We start from the raw sequence: 15,293 nt of genomic DNA on the forward strand, positions 1-15,293 counted from the left end.
TGCTGTCAAAGAAAGAAACAGCAACACACACGACTTCAGAACTCGACATACTTGACCGCAACCGCCGTGAAGTGACGGTTCATACTGCGAGCCGCTCGTAAAGCAACCAGCACCATATTTCCAATCAGCTGAGACTGAGACATGCTGCGCTTGCGCACGATGCGGAAGCGCTCCTCCAAAAAGGCAATCCAAACATTTGGGGCACGAGAAAGGCTAGGAGCCGGCTTGGCATCTGGCTTGTAAACGGCCTCAGCTCCTTGCTCTGTCCCGTGCTCGGGTGAAAAAAGGCCAATGCCTTGCTCAATGGACCACACCCAAGCGCCGTACATAGCATGCATGACGCGAGTTTCCATGTCGGGTCGCTCAGACAGGAGCCAGGACCAGCAAGATACTCCTGTTCGCATGGCAGTCAACTTCCAGACGCGAACTGGGCTTGAGATGATTGCGTCGATAAGCAGTGAGTTGGTAACCGAGGTTGTGTGGCTCAATGGATTCCAGTTGGCCGGACGAAAAACCAGTAGTGCTGTGGCCTGGTACATGGCTTCGTCAAAGAGCTCAATGAGATGAGTCAATGTAGATGCTTCATCATCCAGGCCGAGTTGCTGTCGAAGATTGCGCGGCAAGGACACCAATTCATCGTTGGCCAAACTTCGCTCGCGTGCCACGATCAACAAATCTGTCAGACCATGCAGTCGGTCCAACACGTTGCCGCGCCATTCTTCGAGGCCGGGGTACTGCACGTCTGGTGCCAGTTCAGCGTTGGCTAAAAATCGATCAAGCAAGCATGAAAGGAGAAAAAAAAAAAAAAAAAAAAAAAAAAAAAAAAAAAAGGGAGAAATATCGCAAGCCAAGGTGGATCAAGCCAGTCCATATAAAAACGACTAAGATTGTTTTCACCACGGAGCGACGCGAAGTCAGACTTACGCAAGGGGAGCACGGTCGAGTCTAGCCCATTGTCATCGTGGAGGTGTTCATAGCTGAGGACACTTTCCGAAGTCCCTCCGACCTTGTTTTGGCTGCTATTCTTTGAAAGGAGAATGCCAAGAAGCTCACCCTGCAATCGCGTGCGCAGTATTGCCAGATGAGAAGAAGGAGCCAGCACACAAGTGAGTCGCAGGGGAAATAACGGGCATACGCGATAGCGGTTGCGCAAGGCCAAGGCAGGGCCCAGTAAGCTTGGAATAGATGAGCCGTGATCCTCGGCGCTGCAGTTCAAACACTATCAAGGATTGGCATAGCATGGGATTAGGTCGCAGGCGCAAGGTCTCGAGGCTAGGCACAAACATAGTTTAAGTTCTGCCGTGACTTGTTCGCGGCTGGGCTTTTGCTTTAGCTGCTAGCGAAACTTACGCGGAGCGCAACCTCAAGCCCAGGATGATCGCGGGTTGAAAGCTCATGGGAGGAGAGACGTGAGATGTATGCTTGCAAAATAGCCGTCGTTTCCTTCGCGCTATGTTGAAGGGCATGCGTGACAAGATCGACGCAGCGCTTTTTGAAGGTGCTCAGAATGCGAAGGCGTGCCTCCAACAGTGCTGGTAAGACGCATTTATAAGGCGGGTAGGGCAACTCGACTTCGCAGTTCAAGCTGACTGGATCAAAGGCCTTCATGTTCTTGTGGACCAAATCAACCAAATCCAGGCAAGCAGAGATCACACGATCACTCCAGACGACAAACGGGAAGCGTTTTGTCATCAAAGGTAGAAGACGATCGGCAACGGCCGAAACCTCTGTAAAACGGTGTGTAAACTGCACTAAGAGGAAGATGGCCAAGTCCTCGGCCCGCGATGAAGCTCGACGCCCGCTCCGCTGTTGAGCAAGCACTGCTAGATACTTTTCAAACAACGCTTCGACCAGCCCTGTGACCACACGAAGACGGCTAGGCTGCAGCAAACCACGGTGCTCCAAATAGGAAAAGGTCACGAAAAAGTTGGCCTCGGGATCTTCAAACCGCAATCGCTCGGCGTGAATGATGGCTAGAACATACAGAGCAAAGTTTGGGCTGAGGCGTGCAACCTCTTGGCTGAGCTCTGGATGCTGAGGCAGCGCCGCACTCAGCTGCTTGGTCAGCTGGGCCACGCGTGTAGGAGTCAAGTGTGCCTTGAAGCGATCCAAGGTTGCTTCGACTTCAGCATCAAAGTAGCTCGCCACCTGAGCTGCAACCAAGCGAGGCATGACGGAAGCCAAATTCACGAGGGCTTCATGCAGCTTGGGTTGCTCGATCTCGGCTTGATCGGTATGGAAGTCCAAAAGAACCAGCGTACACCACAGGGTGCGCATGGTGGCAACGGCCTCATCTGAAAACACGGGGGGCGTTGATCCTTGAAAGTGTGAGGCCAGCGTACCTACGCAGCAGAGAAGGGGCCACATGCGTTGCCGCCGTTCAGAAAGACTGTCCGTGGCGGGGATAGTCATGAGCGTTTGCCGCGCCATTTGTACAAAAACGGTTGCCAAGCGCTCGAGGTGATGTGATGAAGCAACTGCTATGGCAGCGCCGCACAGTTTGAGCAATTGGTCCTGTACAACACCGGCATACGCTGGTATATCATTGGATGCGATACTCGTTCCGACGAGAGCCAACACCGATGGGCTGTTTTGGTGAATCAGAGGTGTAGGATTGCTATTGGCTGAGTCGACTGGACCCATGCTTGAGGGTAAAGCTGTGGTCGTGGCAGCCCGCGTTGACAAGGGGCTATTTGGTGTCTCGGCCTTGGACTCTGGCTTGCACACATGAAGCAGCATTTGTAAAAGACAATCAAAGGACCGCTCAAAGGCCGCTGGGTTGATGGCTCCCAGCCGTGCAATTGCCTCGGCAATGCTCGCATCCACCTTCAAGTCGGGCCGGAGGGCGATGCTGCGAAAGTTGAGGATGCAGTGTTGCAAAAGCTTATCAAACTCTGTGGCATTGTTGAGCCCACGTGTGTAGCGGAAGAGTTCGCAGATAACACGAGCCGCATTGACGATACAAATGGCCCGAACATTGGTCTCGGCAAGATGGAGATGTGAGGTGACACTAGAGAGAAATTCTTTCATCGCCGTCAGCTGGCGAGGGCTGTCGACGGTGTTGGCACGCAGCAGCCGGGCTAGCTGCGAGCACAGAGTTGTGAGAGCATCCTCATAGTCTGCCGCGTGTTTGGAAGCGGTCAGACGCTTGTGCACGCGCACAAGTGCAGGCATTTGACCCAGAAGAAGAGAGCGTGCCACGGTGATTATCTGATTGGCAAAAATTGGCCAGCGGTGATCAAGGATACGCAGGGCCTCAAGCGCATTGAGGTAAAGAGAGATGATCGGCAGGGCGGTTTCCGAGCGTTTGAGCAGTTGCAAGGCTGTGTCCAGGGCGAAACCGGCCTCGGTTGTCTCGTTGGCTGTCAACGCCACCAGGACCAAAACGCGACCAAGCATATCAGAGGCTAAGCGCTGAGCTTGGGGTTCTGCCAAGCAAGGGGACCATGTACGTCAAGGGTGAGGCGTAGGAAGTACGAGGTGCACGGGTAATATGTGTGGGTAAGAGGCTGTGCACATTCATCTGGCTTCCGGGGCAAGAGCAATCGGGTGTTTGAGGCGTGGACTGCGTGGCGTCATACCTGCCAGCGCTTTTGGCCAAGATGCGGCGAGCAAGGACTCGAGGAGCGCTCGGGCGGGCGCGAAAAGGTGATGTCCAATCGTGTCTGGATGGCCCGAGGATAATGCGATTCAAGCAAATTCAAAAGTAAAGATTGAGCGGTCTCCATGGTGAAAAAAACAAAAAAAAAAACCGGCAACCCCGCCCCTCCCTTCCTACCTTGCCCAAAACAAAAGAATACAACTGACCTGGTTGAAATTCAGCGACGAAAGAGTCAGTAGAAGAGTCACCAAGCGATGGTCGAGGTTGTCGAGCAGTCAACTGGTTCTCCAATAACTTTTGTAAACAGGAGAAGACAGCCACTGTTCCCGCCAAATGCTGATTAGGCTAACGAATACGACCAAGCAGGATGACAATTTAGGGATGAAAAGAAGTCACCAGCGAACGCGAGGTGAGCAGATTGGGTGATGTGTCCAGAGTTTGCGGCCAACCAAGGCGCCCATACCTCTTTGGCTTGAGCTAGAATTTCAGGCAGTCTCGGTTCGTTTAAAAAATGGTGAAGGACCTTGGGCACGAGCTCGGGGCGTTGCAGAACAGCGGAAACCCATGCATTTAAGAGCACGGCACATCGTTGTTGATGGTCTGCCTCGTTGGCTATAATAAGAGGAACGAGGGTGGGGATGAGGGCAAAGAAGGTGACCACCTGGTTCCGGATGAGCGCTCGATGGCAGAGTGAACAAGTGACTGCTGTCCGTACACTGGCTCAATTCGAGGCAGGAGCTAAGCATGTCCAAGAAATGTTGGTGTTCCTCCATATGCTAAGGGCGGTCAAAACAGCCACGTGCATTGAATGATAATCACCATCACAAATGGCGACGAGAAATCGTGGTGGAGGGTCCGAATCGCCAGCCCGAGACGTCGAGTACGCACCTCACGAAGCCATTGCAAGGCGTAGCGTGCCACCCGTCGAATCACTGCATCGTACAAAACAACAATGCGGTGTGAGCAGGGGCGCACGGGAAACACATTCATCACGGCGGTTCAACAGCACCCACCATCCTCATTTTCTTGCGGGGGTAAGTCGGGCAAGCAGGCGCAGCAGCGGCAAAGATAGGCAGAAAGACGATCAAGGAGATTCTAAGGTGCCATCGCGGGTGAAGTGTTGATTTTATGATTCGATGAGAAGCAAGTGAGAGGATGAAACTTTGGTCGATAGAGATACCAGAGTGCGCACACATACGCCAGTGGATTTGTTGGCACAAAGCTCAGCCAGAGCAGCCAGGCAAACCAGTTGTTCGTGATGCACCCGGCCCTTCTCTGTGAGCCATTTGACCGCGCACAGATATAATGCAGGAAGTGTTGAGCACGGGACATGGGTTGACTCAGCTCATGGTGAGTCTTAGTCAACATTATCACAGGCGCTGAGGGCCAATGAACGTACCTAATTGATCCTCGGTGGGACACAAGGCCAAGAGGCGCTCAAAGAAGGGGTGGGGAACGGCATCGAGCCGGTTCAAAACGGCCACAAGGCGCTCGGCCACACTCATACGAGATGAACCCTCCATAATTGTGACCATGCACACCCCGTTAACCAGTCGCACGGGTGGCCGCAGCTGGCGGTAGACGGGCAGGAGAGAGCCCGCTCCAGCTCAAAAAATGAAACCAAAAAGCACGAGAGAGAGAGAGAGAAAGAGAGAGATAAAAGTCTGACATCTTATTCACCTGTTGCTGGTCATCACTGAATTCGCGGGCACAAACAAGTGTGTCATTTAACTCATTCCAGTGTGGAAAGAGTGTAATCTTTTTTGTACAACGCCTTGCAGCAGAAGAAGGGGGCTCGGCTATAGTCGTGTACGGAAAAAGGCCCCCCTGCTGAGCTCGCTGCACGGTGGTGGGCCAAACGGCCGTGGGCAGAGCTTGAAAAATGGCCGCCATGCCCACCTGAGATCGTCACCCCGCCATTCCTTGCCCATCCTTCGAGAGTGCCAGTGGATCTGCCTGCAAGTGCCATCGAGCACGACCCCCCGGAAGGCGGTCCTCTTTGCTCTTGACTCCTTTTTTCCCGTGCTCCTGCTGGTAAGGCCCGCTCAGCGAACAAGACTGACTGAACGAAAACAAAAGAAACGACTTGAGAAAGAAGAAAAAAAAACCCGCCAGAAGATCTTGCGGCGACCGTGAAGGCCGACGGCTGCTTCAAATCAGCTACCCTAGAGCTTGCGCTGTTGGCAAGCTGCCCTTTTCTCTTTGCAAGCTCCACCGAGGGGGTGTTTGTGTGTGATTACGCCACCTCGTCACCACAGGGCGAGCACCACTCGGCATCATGAGCAAGTTTACCTTTCGCACCAAGGCCTTGGAGCCAAGCAAGCCGTTGGCCGTTATTCGAGCGGATCAGGAGCCTGAGGTCCTCACCGAAACCGTGAACGTGAACCGTGCCACCCAACAACTTCCCACTGGCATGGAAAAAGAGGAAGAAGAGGTGCGACTGCGCTTCTTGTGCCTCTGGCCTGCCTCATTTCGCGATGCTCCAGCTTCGTTGTTGGCTCTGCCCCTTTTCCGTTTCTTTTTTTCTTTTTCTTTTTTTTTTTTGTATTTTTTTGAATTTTTTGCTTTCCTCTTTTTTTTGTGTTTTGTGTTTTCGATTTTGTGTTTTGTCCTTATTGTGTATGTCTTTGTGTCTGTGGGCCTGTGGCTGTGTCTGTGTCTGTGTCTGCGCACATGTGTTTTGAGGGAGTTTTTCAAGGGAGTTTGCTCTTCAACCAGAATTTGGAAAGGTATCCATGTCTTCTCACGCTCGCTCTGACCGCTCTTGATACTGTGTGCAACAGGAAATACATGTAAAGAAAATCATTGACGAGCAAAATCTCAAGGGAACTTTGGCCTCCCACTCTTTGGCGATCCCCATTCCCGATGTCGTCAAGGGGGTACCGCTCTACGAGGCAAGTCTCTACGACAAATTGGCCAAGCCTCACCCGTAGTGTCCAGAAAGAAAATCTCATACCTATGGACATGTTCCAACTCTTATCTGACACACTTTGATTCTGCCCGTGTGCAGGAGCTCTACAAACCCGACTATGTCGTGCCGTCGCGTTACGTTCATTCGGACCGTGAGTTATTTCGCTCGCTCACCCTCGCCCTGGCCTCGCGCGCCCCAGCCTCAAGTTGCGGTTTGATGACTATCACAAGTCGTGCCATGACCTGCCTCTTCTGATGGCTCAATCTTACCCTTCACTCTGTGCAGTCTTCGGCGATCTCGATGAGCAGCCACCCCAGTATGATATGGATTCGGACGATGAGACCTGGTTGAACGAATACAACGACAACAAGCCGACAGTGTAGGAAACAAGGCGATCCAACTCGAGCAATGCCTTTGGCATAGCATGCGTCCCGTGTCCGTGGCCTCGTTGTCGTGTCGAATGTTTTTGCTCACATCAAAAATACACATGCTTTTGCATGCCTTGTTGCGCATGCCCTTGTAGAAAAAAGCTTGACCCCTTCCGTTTTGAGGCTTATATGGACCTAGTCGAGCAGAACTGGCCTGTAGGTTTTCATCCTCTGCCAGAGAAAGACCCAGTTGCATCATTTGCCGGTATTTGTTCTTCTTCTCGCTCATCACAGCATGTGGCCGCAATCGGTTGCAGATCTCCGCTAGCGCTGTTGCCAAGCTTGCCCCACACGATTTTGATGCCGCACTGCTTGAGATCGTGCACAAGTACTACGCCGATCGTGTCAAGACGCTGGTGTGTAGTCGATCTTGAGACCCGTGCTCCCTGCCTGCGTCTCCGACATGACATCGGCAAAGCAGCCTGCAGCCTGTATTGCCTTGCTCACCAGCTGGTGTTTTTTGTGTTTTTTTTTACTTTTGTCATAGGGCCGGGACACCATCTCACCGCGGTTAAAGTCCGACCTGGGCGACGCTGCGAGTGCCGCCGACCCCTACGTGGCCTTTCGCCGCCGTGTCGAGAAAATGCAAACTCGCAAGGTACGCCTTGAGCCCTCCAAACACACCGTATTTGACTGTGACGCTCAAAGCACACATTTGATGGTTGGCAGAATCGGCAAAATACTGAAATACACTACATTCACATGCTCAAGCTTCACCGTGATCTGACCAAGGCCCGGTGCGTACAATTGTGCAATATCATGAGCGCCAGCAGACTTGAACTTTGATGTCGCCACACGAAGCCAAATGCAACTTCTCCGTTTGCTCATCTGCTTGTTTCTCTGGATTTGGTGCTTGCCGTGGCAATGGGCTATTTTTTAAAAAAAAACAAAAACAAAAAAACTTTGACAGAGAGCTCTTCCAGACCATGCTGGAGCGCGAGCGGCTTAAACTCAAGTTTATACAAAGCGATCTAGACGTCTTCAAAGCAAGGTGTGCGCCATTGCCAGTCACGGACTTGACCCAGCGTTGCTCTCTGTCGCTCCTCTCATGCAACATCGGGCCCCACTTGTGACAGAGTGCTTGTGAGCGATTGGGACGGTGCCAAGGAGCAAAAATGTACGCCTTGGACGGCTCCTCCACCCCCGCCCCCGCAACCTGCTACCCCAGCGACACAAACGCCTGGGCGCCCAGCGGAGACACCAGTCGGCACCAAGGCGCCCAAGTCGATCAAGATCAAGCTGGATCCCAAGCGCCGCACCAAACCTGCTGATCGCGCAAATCGTGGCCCGGCGCGCCTGGCAGCCAAGCGCAAAAAGGTGAGTCGTCAGAAGCAATACTCACAGGCTGCGTTGGGCTAGCTTCAGCAGCCATTTCATCTTAATGTGGTGATATCCCATGTCAACTACAGCTGGAGGAGGAGTATTGCGACACTTCAGCCGTGACAGAAGACGAATATGACCACAGTGACCCGTTCCGATTCCGTCGCCGTGCGCGACTGTTGTACCACCAGGTCAGTTTTGTCAATGCCATTGTGTTGCTCGACGCCTAACTTTTTGCCGTTTGCTGTTGACTCACTATAACCCCATTGCTGCGCTCGTGACATATCCTTTCCGTTTACATCTTTTTCTCTAGCCATTGTCACGGCCGTCCATGCAGCAATTTTACACAGGACGCTACCATTATGTTGCACGCGGTGCCCTGGACTTGTCTCCTCCGCGCGAAGAAGTTGGCTTTGACTACACGCCTCCGCCATTGAGTGGTTACTGTCGTCGCCGAGTCGGCCGGGGTGGGCGGTGTGTTGCTTGCTGCCAAAAGAAAATGAAAAAAAAATTCTTCATCCCAGTGCCACGCTGGAATGGGCGCTTTTCTCATCAGGGTGTACTTGGGCGGCTCGATGCTTCTTTCTCAGGATCATTGTGGACCGGCTGCACCCAAGCTTTGATTTTTTCGGCGACCTTGAGCCCTTCACGCAGGAGCAACTACAGGATGCGGCAGACAGCGACGTGCCTCAACAACTGGTCAACTGGCGAATGCCACGCCCCCCGTTGGCGACGGGATTGTCTCTGCCAACATCCCATGCACTACGCACGAGTGAAATGCCGCCCGTGTTTCCGGCGGCCGGTACCGAATTTGGAGATCAGGTGCATGGTGCTTCCAATGGGCTGACGAGTGGACCCGAGTCGCTCTTTGGCTCCCGGCGCATGAGTAGTGCCAGCAATGCATCAGACACCCCTCGCCGCCTGTCCAAGGGCCTGTCCCCTCTTGCGCCGCCGCGCGGGTCCTCTGGCTGGCGATCAGTGCGGGAAGAACCTGTCTCAGCAGCCAGCGTCACCCACGGCTCGCCCTCTAGTTGAGTAAAGTTGCGAGAGCTGGCGCTGCCATTTTGACTGTTGTTTGTACTGGCATTTGCTGTCGTTTGTCTTGATTTGCTGGCTGCCTTGTATTTGTTACCTTGTTGTTCCTCTTTTTCTATTTCTTTTTCGGGTCTTTGTCATCAGAAACCGACCCAGGGGCTCGCAAAGAGTAGAACCTGCTGTTGCCAGACAAATAAATTGCCTTTTATTAAGTAAAGCACCCACGCAGGGTATCAAAGTTGATTGACAAAAACATTTTGAGCATCAATGCGATCTTGGCTTGGCTGGACGTCCGAATGAACAATCTCATGATCATTGAAATGGCGCTATGCCGACGCGCAGGAAGGGCAATCAATTACATTGCCAAAGGCACGGAATAAAGACGACCCCGATGTCTGGTGGGACCGGGGAGATGACGCGACAAGCTTTTCCGCAGTAACAAGGTAGATGGCTACTTGCGCGCTCCTCCACGGCCGCGACTAACAGAGCCACGACCACGACCGGCAGAGCCACGACCACGACCGGCAGAGCCGCGACCGGCAGAGCCGCGACCGGCAGAGCCGCGACCGGCAGAGCCACGACCGCGACCAGCAGAGCCACGACCGCGACCGGCAGAGCCACGACCGCGACCAGAAGACGTGACAGCAAAGGAGTTGAGGGGTTTGGAACGTTTGGCAGCCGGTCCCGAGCGCTCGTCACCACTGGGTCGTCCACTTGAACCCGAACGTCGAAATGTTTGCCCGTGCTTGAAAGGGCGCTTTCCAAACGATTCGCCCTTCTTGTGCAAACCAAGCTCTGTGATCCCGGTCAGAAGAGAGGGTGCAAAGGGCAAGCAAGAATTTATGCTTGAGAACGACTGTTATCGCCCAATTGTATGTGCACTTGGCAGGGAGTCAGAGGCCACATACACACCTTTTGGCGGAGCCTCGCCCACTTCTTCTTGATAATACTTCTCATCATCGTCCTCCTCCATCTGAATGCTAGGTTCATTCCCGTCTACTCACACAACGGGTTGTTTCATGAGTTGGTCTCAGGGGCAATAGGATCCGGGAAATGCATGCACGCAGGACCCTAGGCACGAACCAGCCGCTGTCTTCTGGCCTCGCATGCTCCGTCGACGATGCGCTTCCCGCTCAGCGGCTTTGCGCTTAACATTCTCCTCCTGTATAGATGCAATTGTATCAAAAATGGTTAGATGAGGTTGCGAGTCGGCAGGCAAGGCCCAACGTGCGACTAACTCATACCTGTTGCTTTTTTCGCAGCGCTCGCAGCTGCTGCTTCTTCTCTCGCTCCGCCTCCGTAGCCTTGACTTCGGCCGCCGTTTTCGACCCTGAAGGAAAGGACAACATGCCAGCAACACAGTCACACAGGCAACCGATCGACGCGTGCAACAGGACGTTTGCAAAAATTGCGCCCCAGGCCAACGATCAACTTACGCAGTGCGTGATACAAAACTTTGCCGTCACACAAGCCCTCTTCAATCTTGAGCAAGCGAAGGTTCATGCGAGGACCAAGCTCTGACCAACCAAGAAACCCCCCAGACAGCGCAAGAGCAAGCATTCCCGATGAGATGATGAGCAATGAGGCAGAAAAACAAACGATGAAGGAAATAGTGATGATCGAAACCTGACTGGAAACCAAGGTCGCTGGCGAAAAGGCATGACGCGGGCGGAGTTTACTGACCAACAAGTTTGAGGCGTGATTTGCCCCCACGCTGATGAGATTTGTGGGCTGGCTCTGGAAGGTCCACGGCCTCTGCAATGCCCTCGCCATCACTTTCATAGGCCACATCGCCCCTGAAAAGACAGGAAAAGCAAAATAAAAATAAAATAAAAAAGCATCTCCAGTCATGAGCCGAGATGCGCAAGTTGCCAAGCAGATGTGCGAAAAACTGCTGATGTGCGTTGCTGATTATTCATATCCACAAGCAGGAGAAACCCCCCGGACCCAAACACTCTCACCGCATGAGAAATTCGCTGATATCCTCCAGCTTGCCAAGATCTGGTACCTCGGTCTTGAGGATACTCTTGACAGTCTTGGACACCCCAAAAGGTTGGACGACGAGTTCGTAATGACGAAACTCTACATTGATGCGCCACCAGAGTAAGAGGAGGACCGGATAGGGCAGATGGAGCCGTCACCACAAGTGGGAAACAAGAACAATGCCGGCCTCGGTTCGAATGGACATTGACATGTGTGCGGGAATGCTTGTAAATATGCAAAGGAACCACGGCGCACCGATGCATTGCGACTCGGCGTCATAGTTGAACAGCGCAACTCGCTTAATAGTGGTCAATTCCACCTCGCCCACTGAAATGCTGGGGAACATGTTTTGTAAAACTTTGGCGCAGAGCGTAAGGTGATTGGCGTCACCTCCAAAGTTGTTGAGGACAAGCTGCGCTCAGAGCAATGACAGCCAAAGGAATGAGGACGGTTGCGGCAGCAAGGTGATGGTGTGTGTGTGTGTGTGTGTGTGTGTGTGTGTGTGTGTGTGTGTGTGTGTGTGTGTGTGTGTGTGTGTGTGTGTGTGTGTGTGTGTGTGTGTGTGTGTGTGTGTGTGTCTGGGTGTGTGTGTGTGTGTCTGGGTGTGTGTGTCTGGGTGTCTGGGTGTGTGTGTCTGTCTGGGTGTGTCTGGGTGTATGTTGTAACCTACCAGAGCTGGATGGGTGTATTGCTTGACGGCAGCTCGCGGGTGCTTTTGGATGGCAGCCACGTCCTTCATCAGGCAAAACTGCAGATTCGTAGATTTGAGAAGCAAATGAGAGGGAAGAGCGTGTGAAACAGCGAAAGCAGGAGAGGAAGCCAAGCCGGACCTGTTCAACGTGAAAGGTCAAAGTTGGGCCGCGCGGTACACGGGACAAACGCTGAATCGGTGCAAAGCAAAAGGTAGAAGAATAATGAGGCCAGCGCATCCCACACGAAGAAAGAGAAATCGTTGCAAAATCCAAGGACCGTTTCCCTCGAAAAAAAAAAAAAAAAAAAAAAAAAATCAATATAATATCCCCCCTGTCGCGCACTCCGTCGCGTCGCGACATTGGAAACCCAAGGCACCAGCGTCAATGCAGGCGCACGCACCAGATTAAGAGAGACGTCGGAACGGCCAAACATCATAAAGTGGGTCACACCCAAAGGTCCAGCCACGGACACAAAATCCTTGAGTACGTTCTTTTCGCGGACCTGGACACCAGCAGGAAAGAGTGTGAGATGCTATTCGACAGAAGGACGCCCTGCCCTTAGGCCTTCAAGGCGAGGAGGACTTGTGACACCGATGCTGATTTGTAGGAGCCATCAAGAACAAAAGCAAAAGGATCCAGCAGGAGACTACTGCCTTCGGACCTTGAGTTTGGTCGCCGTGTAGGGTGACATGACTTTGCGCATCTCTAGCATCAAGTGGCTCGCCGCTGGGCCGAGCTTGTTACGATTGAAAACAAAGCTTCGCGGCACTTTGGAGTCAATCTCCGCTGCCTCGGGCGTCTTGTTGACCTTACTCTTGCGCTTTCGGGCCATGGTGCCGGTTCCTGTTCAGGCTGCAGGCCGCGGACCAGGAATAAAAAAGGGTCGAGGCTGCTGCTGCAACAAATGGAGCTGAGCGGCACAACACGCACGACACGTGGAAGAAAGAAAGCAAGGAAGGGGCAAAAGCATAGTTTGAGAAAACATCTGACATCTGACAATCATGATTGTGTGTGTGTGTGTGTGTGTATCGATGCAGGCAGGCAGACAGTGTGTCGTCGGCGGGGGATGAACTGGGCTATTCGCTTATCGGTATGTGTGCACGTTGATGAAGAGGTAAAGGAGGGGGTTTTGATGAAAGTTTTGATGTGAATTTGCGGTTGTTGTTTTTTTAAAAGGTTGCATGACGACAGGGACAAAGAGACCCTGCAAATCTACCACTCAATCTCGTTCTCCTCCATGGCAGCCTCGTAGTCATAGTCGGAATCGTCATCATCCTCGGGCACGAGCTGCTTCTCACGGAGCAGGGAGAAGCCAGCGTTGATGGCCTCGTCACGGATCTTGAGAGGGAACTTCTCGGCAGCGGGGTCACCCTTGGCAATGACCTTGATGGTCTCCTCAGTCTCCTCGACAATCTCGCCACCCAGGACAACGTTGAGGCGCTCGAACCAGGCCTTGGCGGTGAGCTTCTCGGCAAGAGAGGCAGGGACGTAGAAAATACCGGCAACCTGGTCCTTGTTGGCTGTAGAGAGCACGCGCATGGCCCCAAGCAAAAGCAACAATAACAGCGGCAAGCGTGAAATGAAGCATCTTGATTGCTACCCAAGCGGAGGTACACAGCATTGGCTGCGCAGTGCGCGGCGAGAAGCAGGCTGTACAAACGACAAACGTACCGCTCAGGAAGCACTTGGCAACGTGGCCGGAACCACCCTTGCGGTCCTCAGCGCCCTCGTCGACCTCCTTGTTGGCGCCAGTCATGGCGTGCTAGAAAAATGACAAAAACTGTGAGTCGAATTCCTGCCCCATTGACGACCACAATTTTGGAAAACTTGTGACCACAGCCATCGCAGGCTCACCTCAACGAGCGACAGCTCGCCATCAGCGGCCTCAATGACGACGTGGAAGAAGGACACGCCGCCCATGTCGTACAGGCTGACAAAAGCGATTCAAACAAACCATCGTGAGGTTGCGTGTCACCAGTTGGTACCTGCGTTGGTGCCTGCGCGCTGACCCGCGAAGCAATGCAACACAATGCAACGCAACGCAACTCACCCAGCGAGATCCTGGCCCTTCTTGCCACCCTCCTTGACGGCGGCCTATGGCAACCAGGGACGAGATGAAACGTAATCAGTGATGGAGCACAATTTGTCTGGCACATGAATGTCAAAGCAGGCCAAGAGATAGATCCCGGTTCTAGGCCTCCACACTCCCTTCCTTGAAAAAAAGGAAAAAAAAAGGTCGACGCGCAACACCCGCCGAGTCACGTGGCAGCGATGAGCGACATACCTTGATCTGCTTCTCAGTGGGCTCGAAAGGCATGATGCTGGTTGAAGGAAAATGTCAAGGCTACAGAAGGTCCTGAAAAGGATCCAAGGTTGCATGCACAAGCCTTGATGAGAAAATGCAGGCGAAGCCGGCTGCCGTTCAAAGCCCGACGCACGTTGGTTCAAATCGAATAGACAGACAACGAAAGCATCAAGCCCGAGAGCACAAACAACCGCAAAAGCTTCCGGCATAAAAAATAAGGATTGCACGAGGCCATTATTGGATCAAAGAGATATACACTCCCCGCAACACACGCCAGGCGGGCCACCCCTATCGCCCTGGCTGATGCGCTGCCACAAGCGTCAACGTGCTTCAGGTTTCCCACAAGGTAGTGCTGGGCTTGCTCAAGCATGTGGTTGACTTGCTTACTTGGACGTGAGCTTGTAAAAGGCATGTGACTCAAGTTTTTCCCCATAAAACTCTTCAAAATTTCACGCCTTTGACCTCACAAGCAAGCCCACACACATAACACGCTGGCAATCAGTCAGCGTTGTTATGGCAAATGTGTCAGACAAATTCATGGCGTTGTACATTTGGGTTTGCTCCCATTCACTCTCCCATTCGCTCGCGTTTTGAAGTCGCTGACGAGAAAGTTATGAGCGGGCTGTTATCAAGATTGGTCGAGCTTGCCATGATGGAAAGATGGAGAACAATTAGCCAAGGCTGGCTAGATCAGGCAATGCCGTGATGGGAGGCCAGGCTGTGCCTGCAAAGCCACAATGCACTAGAACTGGCACGGCCGTTGGTCCGCCTACCAGTGACAGGACCCGCTCAATGTAGTTGTGCATGAGTGTGAGCTGTACCTCACGGTGCAGCGTCGCCATTTGCGCAGCAGCTGCAGTAGCGCGTGAATCCAGTCGACTTTTCTCAGTGTCTGTCAAGAGGGTGGGCCCTGGCGTCGATGTGGCCGCTGTCTGTAGGGATAAACAGGCACGGAGGGCTGCATTGACCTGCGATGTCAGCGAGGGAAGAGGGGGGGGGGGGGGGGGGGGGGGGGGCC

The 15,293-nt window shown here is 53.1% G+C and overlaps 5 protein-coding genes across 5 annotated transcripts in view; 1 reads left to right on the plus strand and 4 right to left on the minus strand.

The window, feature by feature from the left end:
- The window catches only part of MONBRDRAFT_169 (uncharacterized protein), a gene marked incomplete at both ends in the record, with an annotated part of 3,950 nt that extends 3,519 nt beyond the window's left edge, over positions 1 to 431 (minus strand). Inside the window, one exon of the mRNA XM_001742487.2 lies at positions 52 to 431. Coding sequence (XP_001742539.1) covers positions 52 to 431 — 380 coding nt within the window. The remainder of the gene's footprint in view (positions 1 to 51) is intronic.
- Positions 432 to 537: 106 nt separating this feature from the next.
- MONBRDRAFT_21897 (uncharacterized protein) lies at positions 538 to 4,591 on the minus strand (the record flags this gene model as incomplete). The annotated part of the gene is made up of 8 exons (XM_001742488.1): positions 538 to 763; positions 925 to 1,054; positions 1,136 to 1,219; positions 1,351 to 3,428; positions 3,808 to 3,946; positions 4,065 to 4,213; positions 4,263 to 4,377; positions 4,490 to 4,591. Coding segments are annotated over 8 exons (3,023 nt in total), but the record flags the coding sequence as incomplete, so codon positions are not given.
- A 1,133-nt stretch (positions 4,592 to 5,724) lies between these two features.
- Positions 5,725 to 9,502, plus strand: MONBRDRAFT_30743 (uncharacterized protein). Its single transcript, XM_001742033.1, has 13 exons — positions 5,725 to 6,035; positions 6,385 to 6,495; positions 6,612 to 6,663; positions 6,798 to 6,891; positions 7,036 to 7,096; positions 7,198 to 7,296; positions 7,428 to 7,538; positions 7,610 to 7,677; positions 7,851 to 7,931; positions 8,017 to 8,257; positions 8,350 to 8,451; positions 8,574 to 8,734; positions 8,851 to 9,502. Exons 1-13 carry the CDS (start codon positions 5,880 to 5,882, stop codon positions 9,293 to 9,295), a joined length of 1,782 nt encoding a protein of 593 aa, XP_001742085.1. The 5' UTR covers positions 5,725 to 5,879; the 3' UTR covers positions 9,296 to 9,502.
- Positions 9,503 to 10,657: 1,155 nt separating this feature from the next.
- MONBRDRAFT_13536 (uncharacterized protein) lies at positions 10,658 to 12,802 on the minus strand (the record flags this gene model as incomplete). Its single annotated transcript, XM_001742489.1, has 8 exons — positions 10,658 to 10,812; positions 10,979 to 11,091; positions 11,257 to 11,377; positions 11,534 to 11,690; positions 11,949 to 12,026; positions 12,109 to 12,159; positions 12,371 to 12,472; positions 12,632 to 12,802. 8 exons carry the CDS (start codon positions 12,800 to 12,802, stop codon positions 10,658 to 10,660), a joined length of 948 nt encoding a protein of 315 aa, XP_001742541.1.
- Positions 12,803 to 13,103: 301 nt separating this feature from the next.
- MONBRDRAFT_30745 (uncharacterized protein) overlaps positions 13,104 to 15,293 on the minus strand; it is a 3,914-nt gene continuing 1,724 nt past the window's right edge. The window contains exons 5-9 of the mRNA XM_001742490.1: positions 15,049 to 15,243; positions 14,021 to 14,064; positions 13,825 to 13,900; positions 13,642 to 13,732; positions 13,104 to 13,490 (exon numbers count right to left, since the gene is read on the minus strand). Of these exons, the coding sequence (XP_001742542.1) occupies positions 13,183 to 13,490; positions 13,642 to 13,732; positions 13,825 to 13,900; positions 14,021 to 14,064; positions 15,049 to 15,243 (714 nt within the window). The 3' untranslated portion in view covers positions 13,104 to 13,182. The remainder of the gene's footprint in view (positions 13,491 to 13,641; positions 13,733 to 13,824; positions 13,901 to 14,020; positions 14,065 to 15,048; positions 15,244 to 15,293) is intronic.

Source organism: Monosiga brevicollis, genomic scaffold (assembly GCF_000002865.3).
Source record: "Monosiga brevicollis MX1 MONBRscaffold_2 genomic scaffold, whole genome shotgun sequence".
NCBI classification, from domain to species: Eukaryota; class Choanoflagellata; order Craspedida; family Salpingoecidae; genus Monosiga; species Monosiga brevicollis.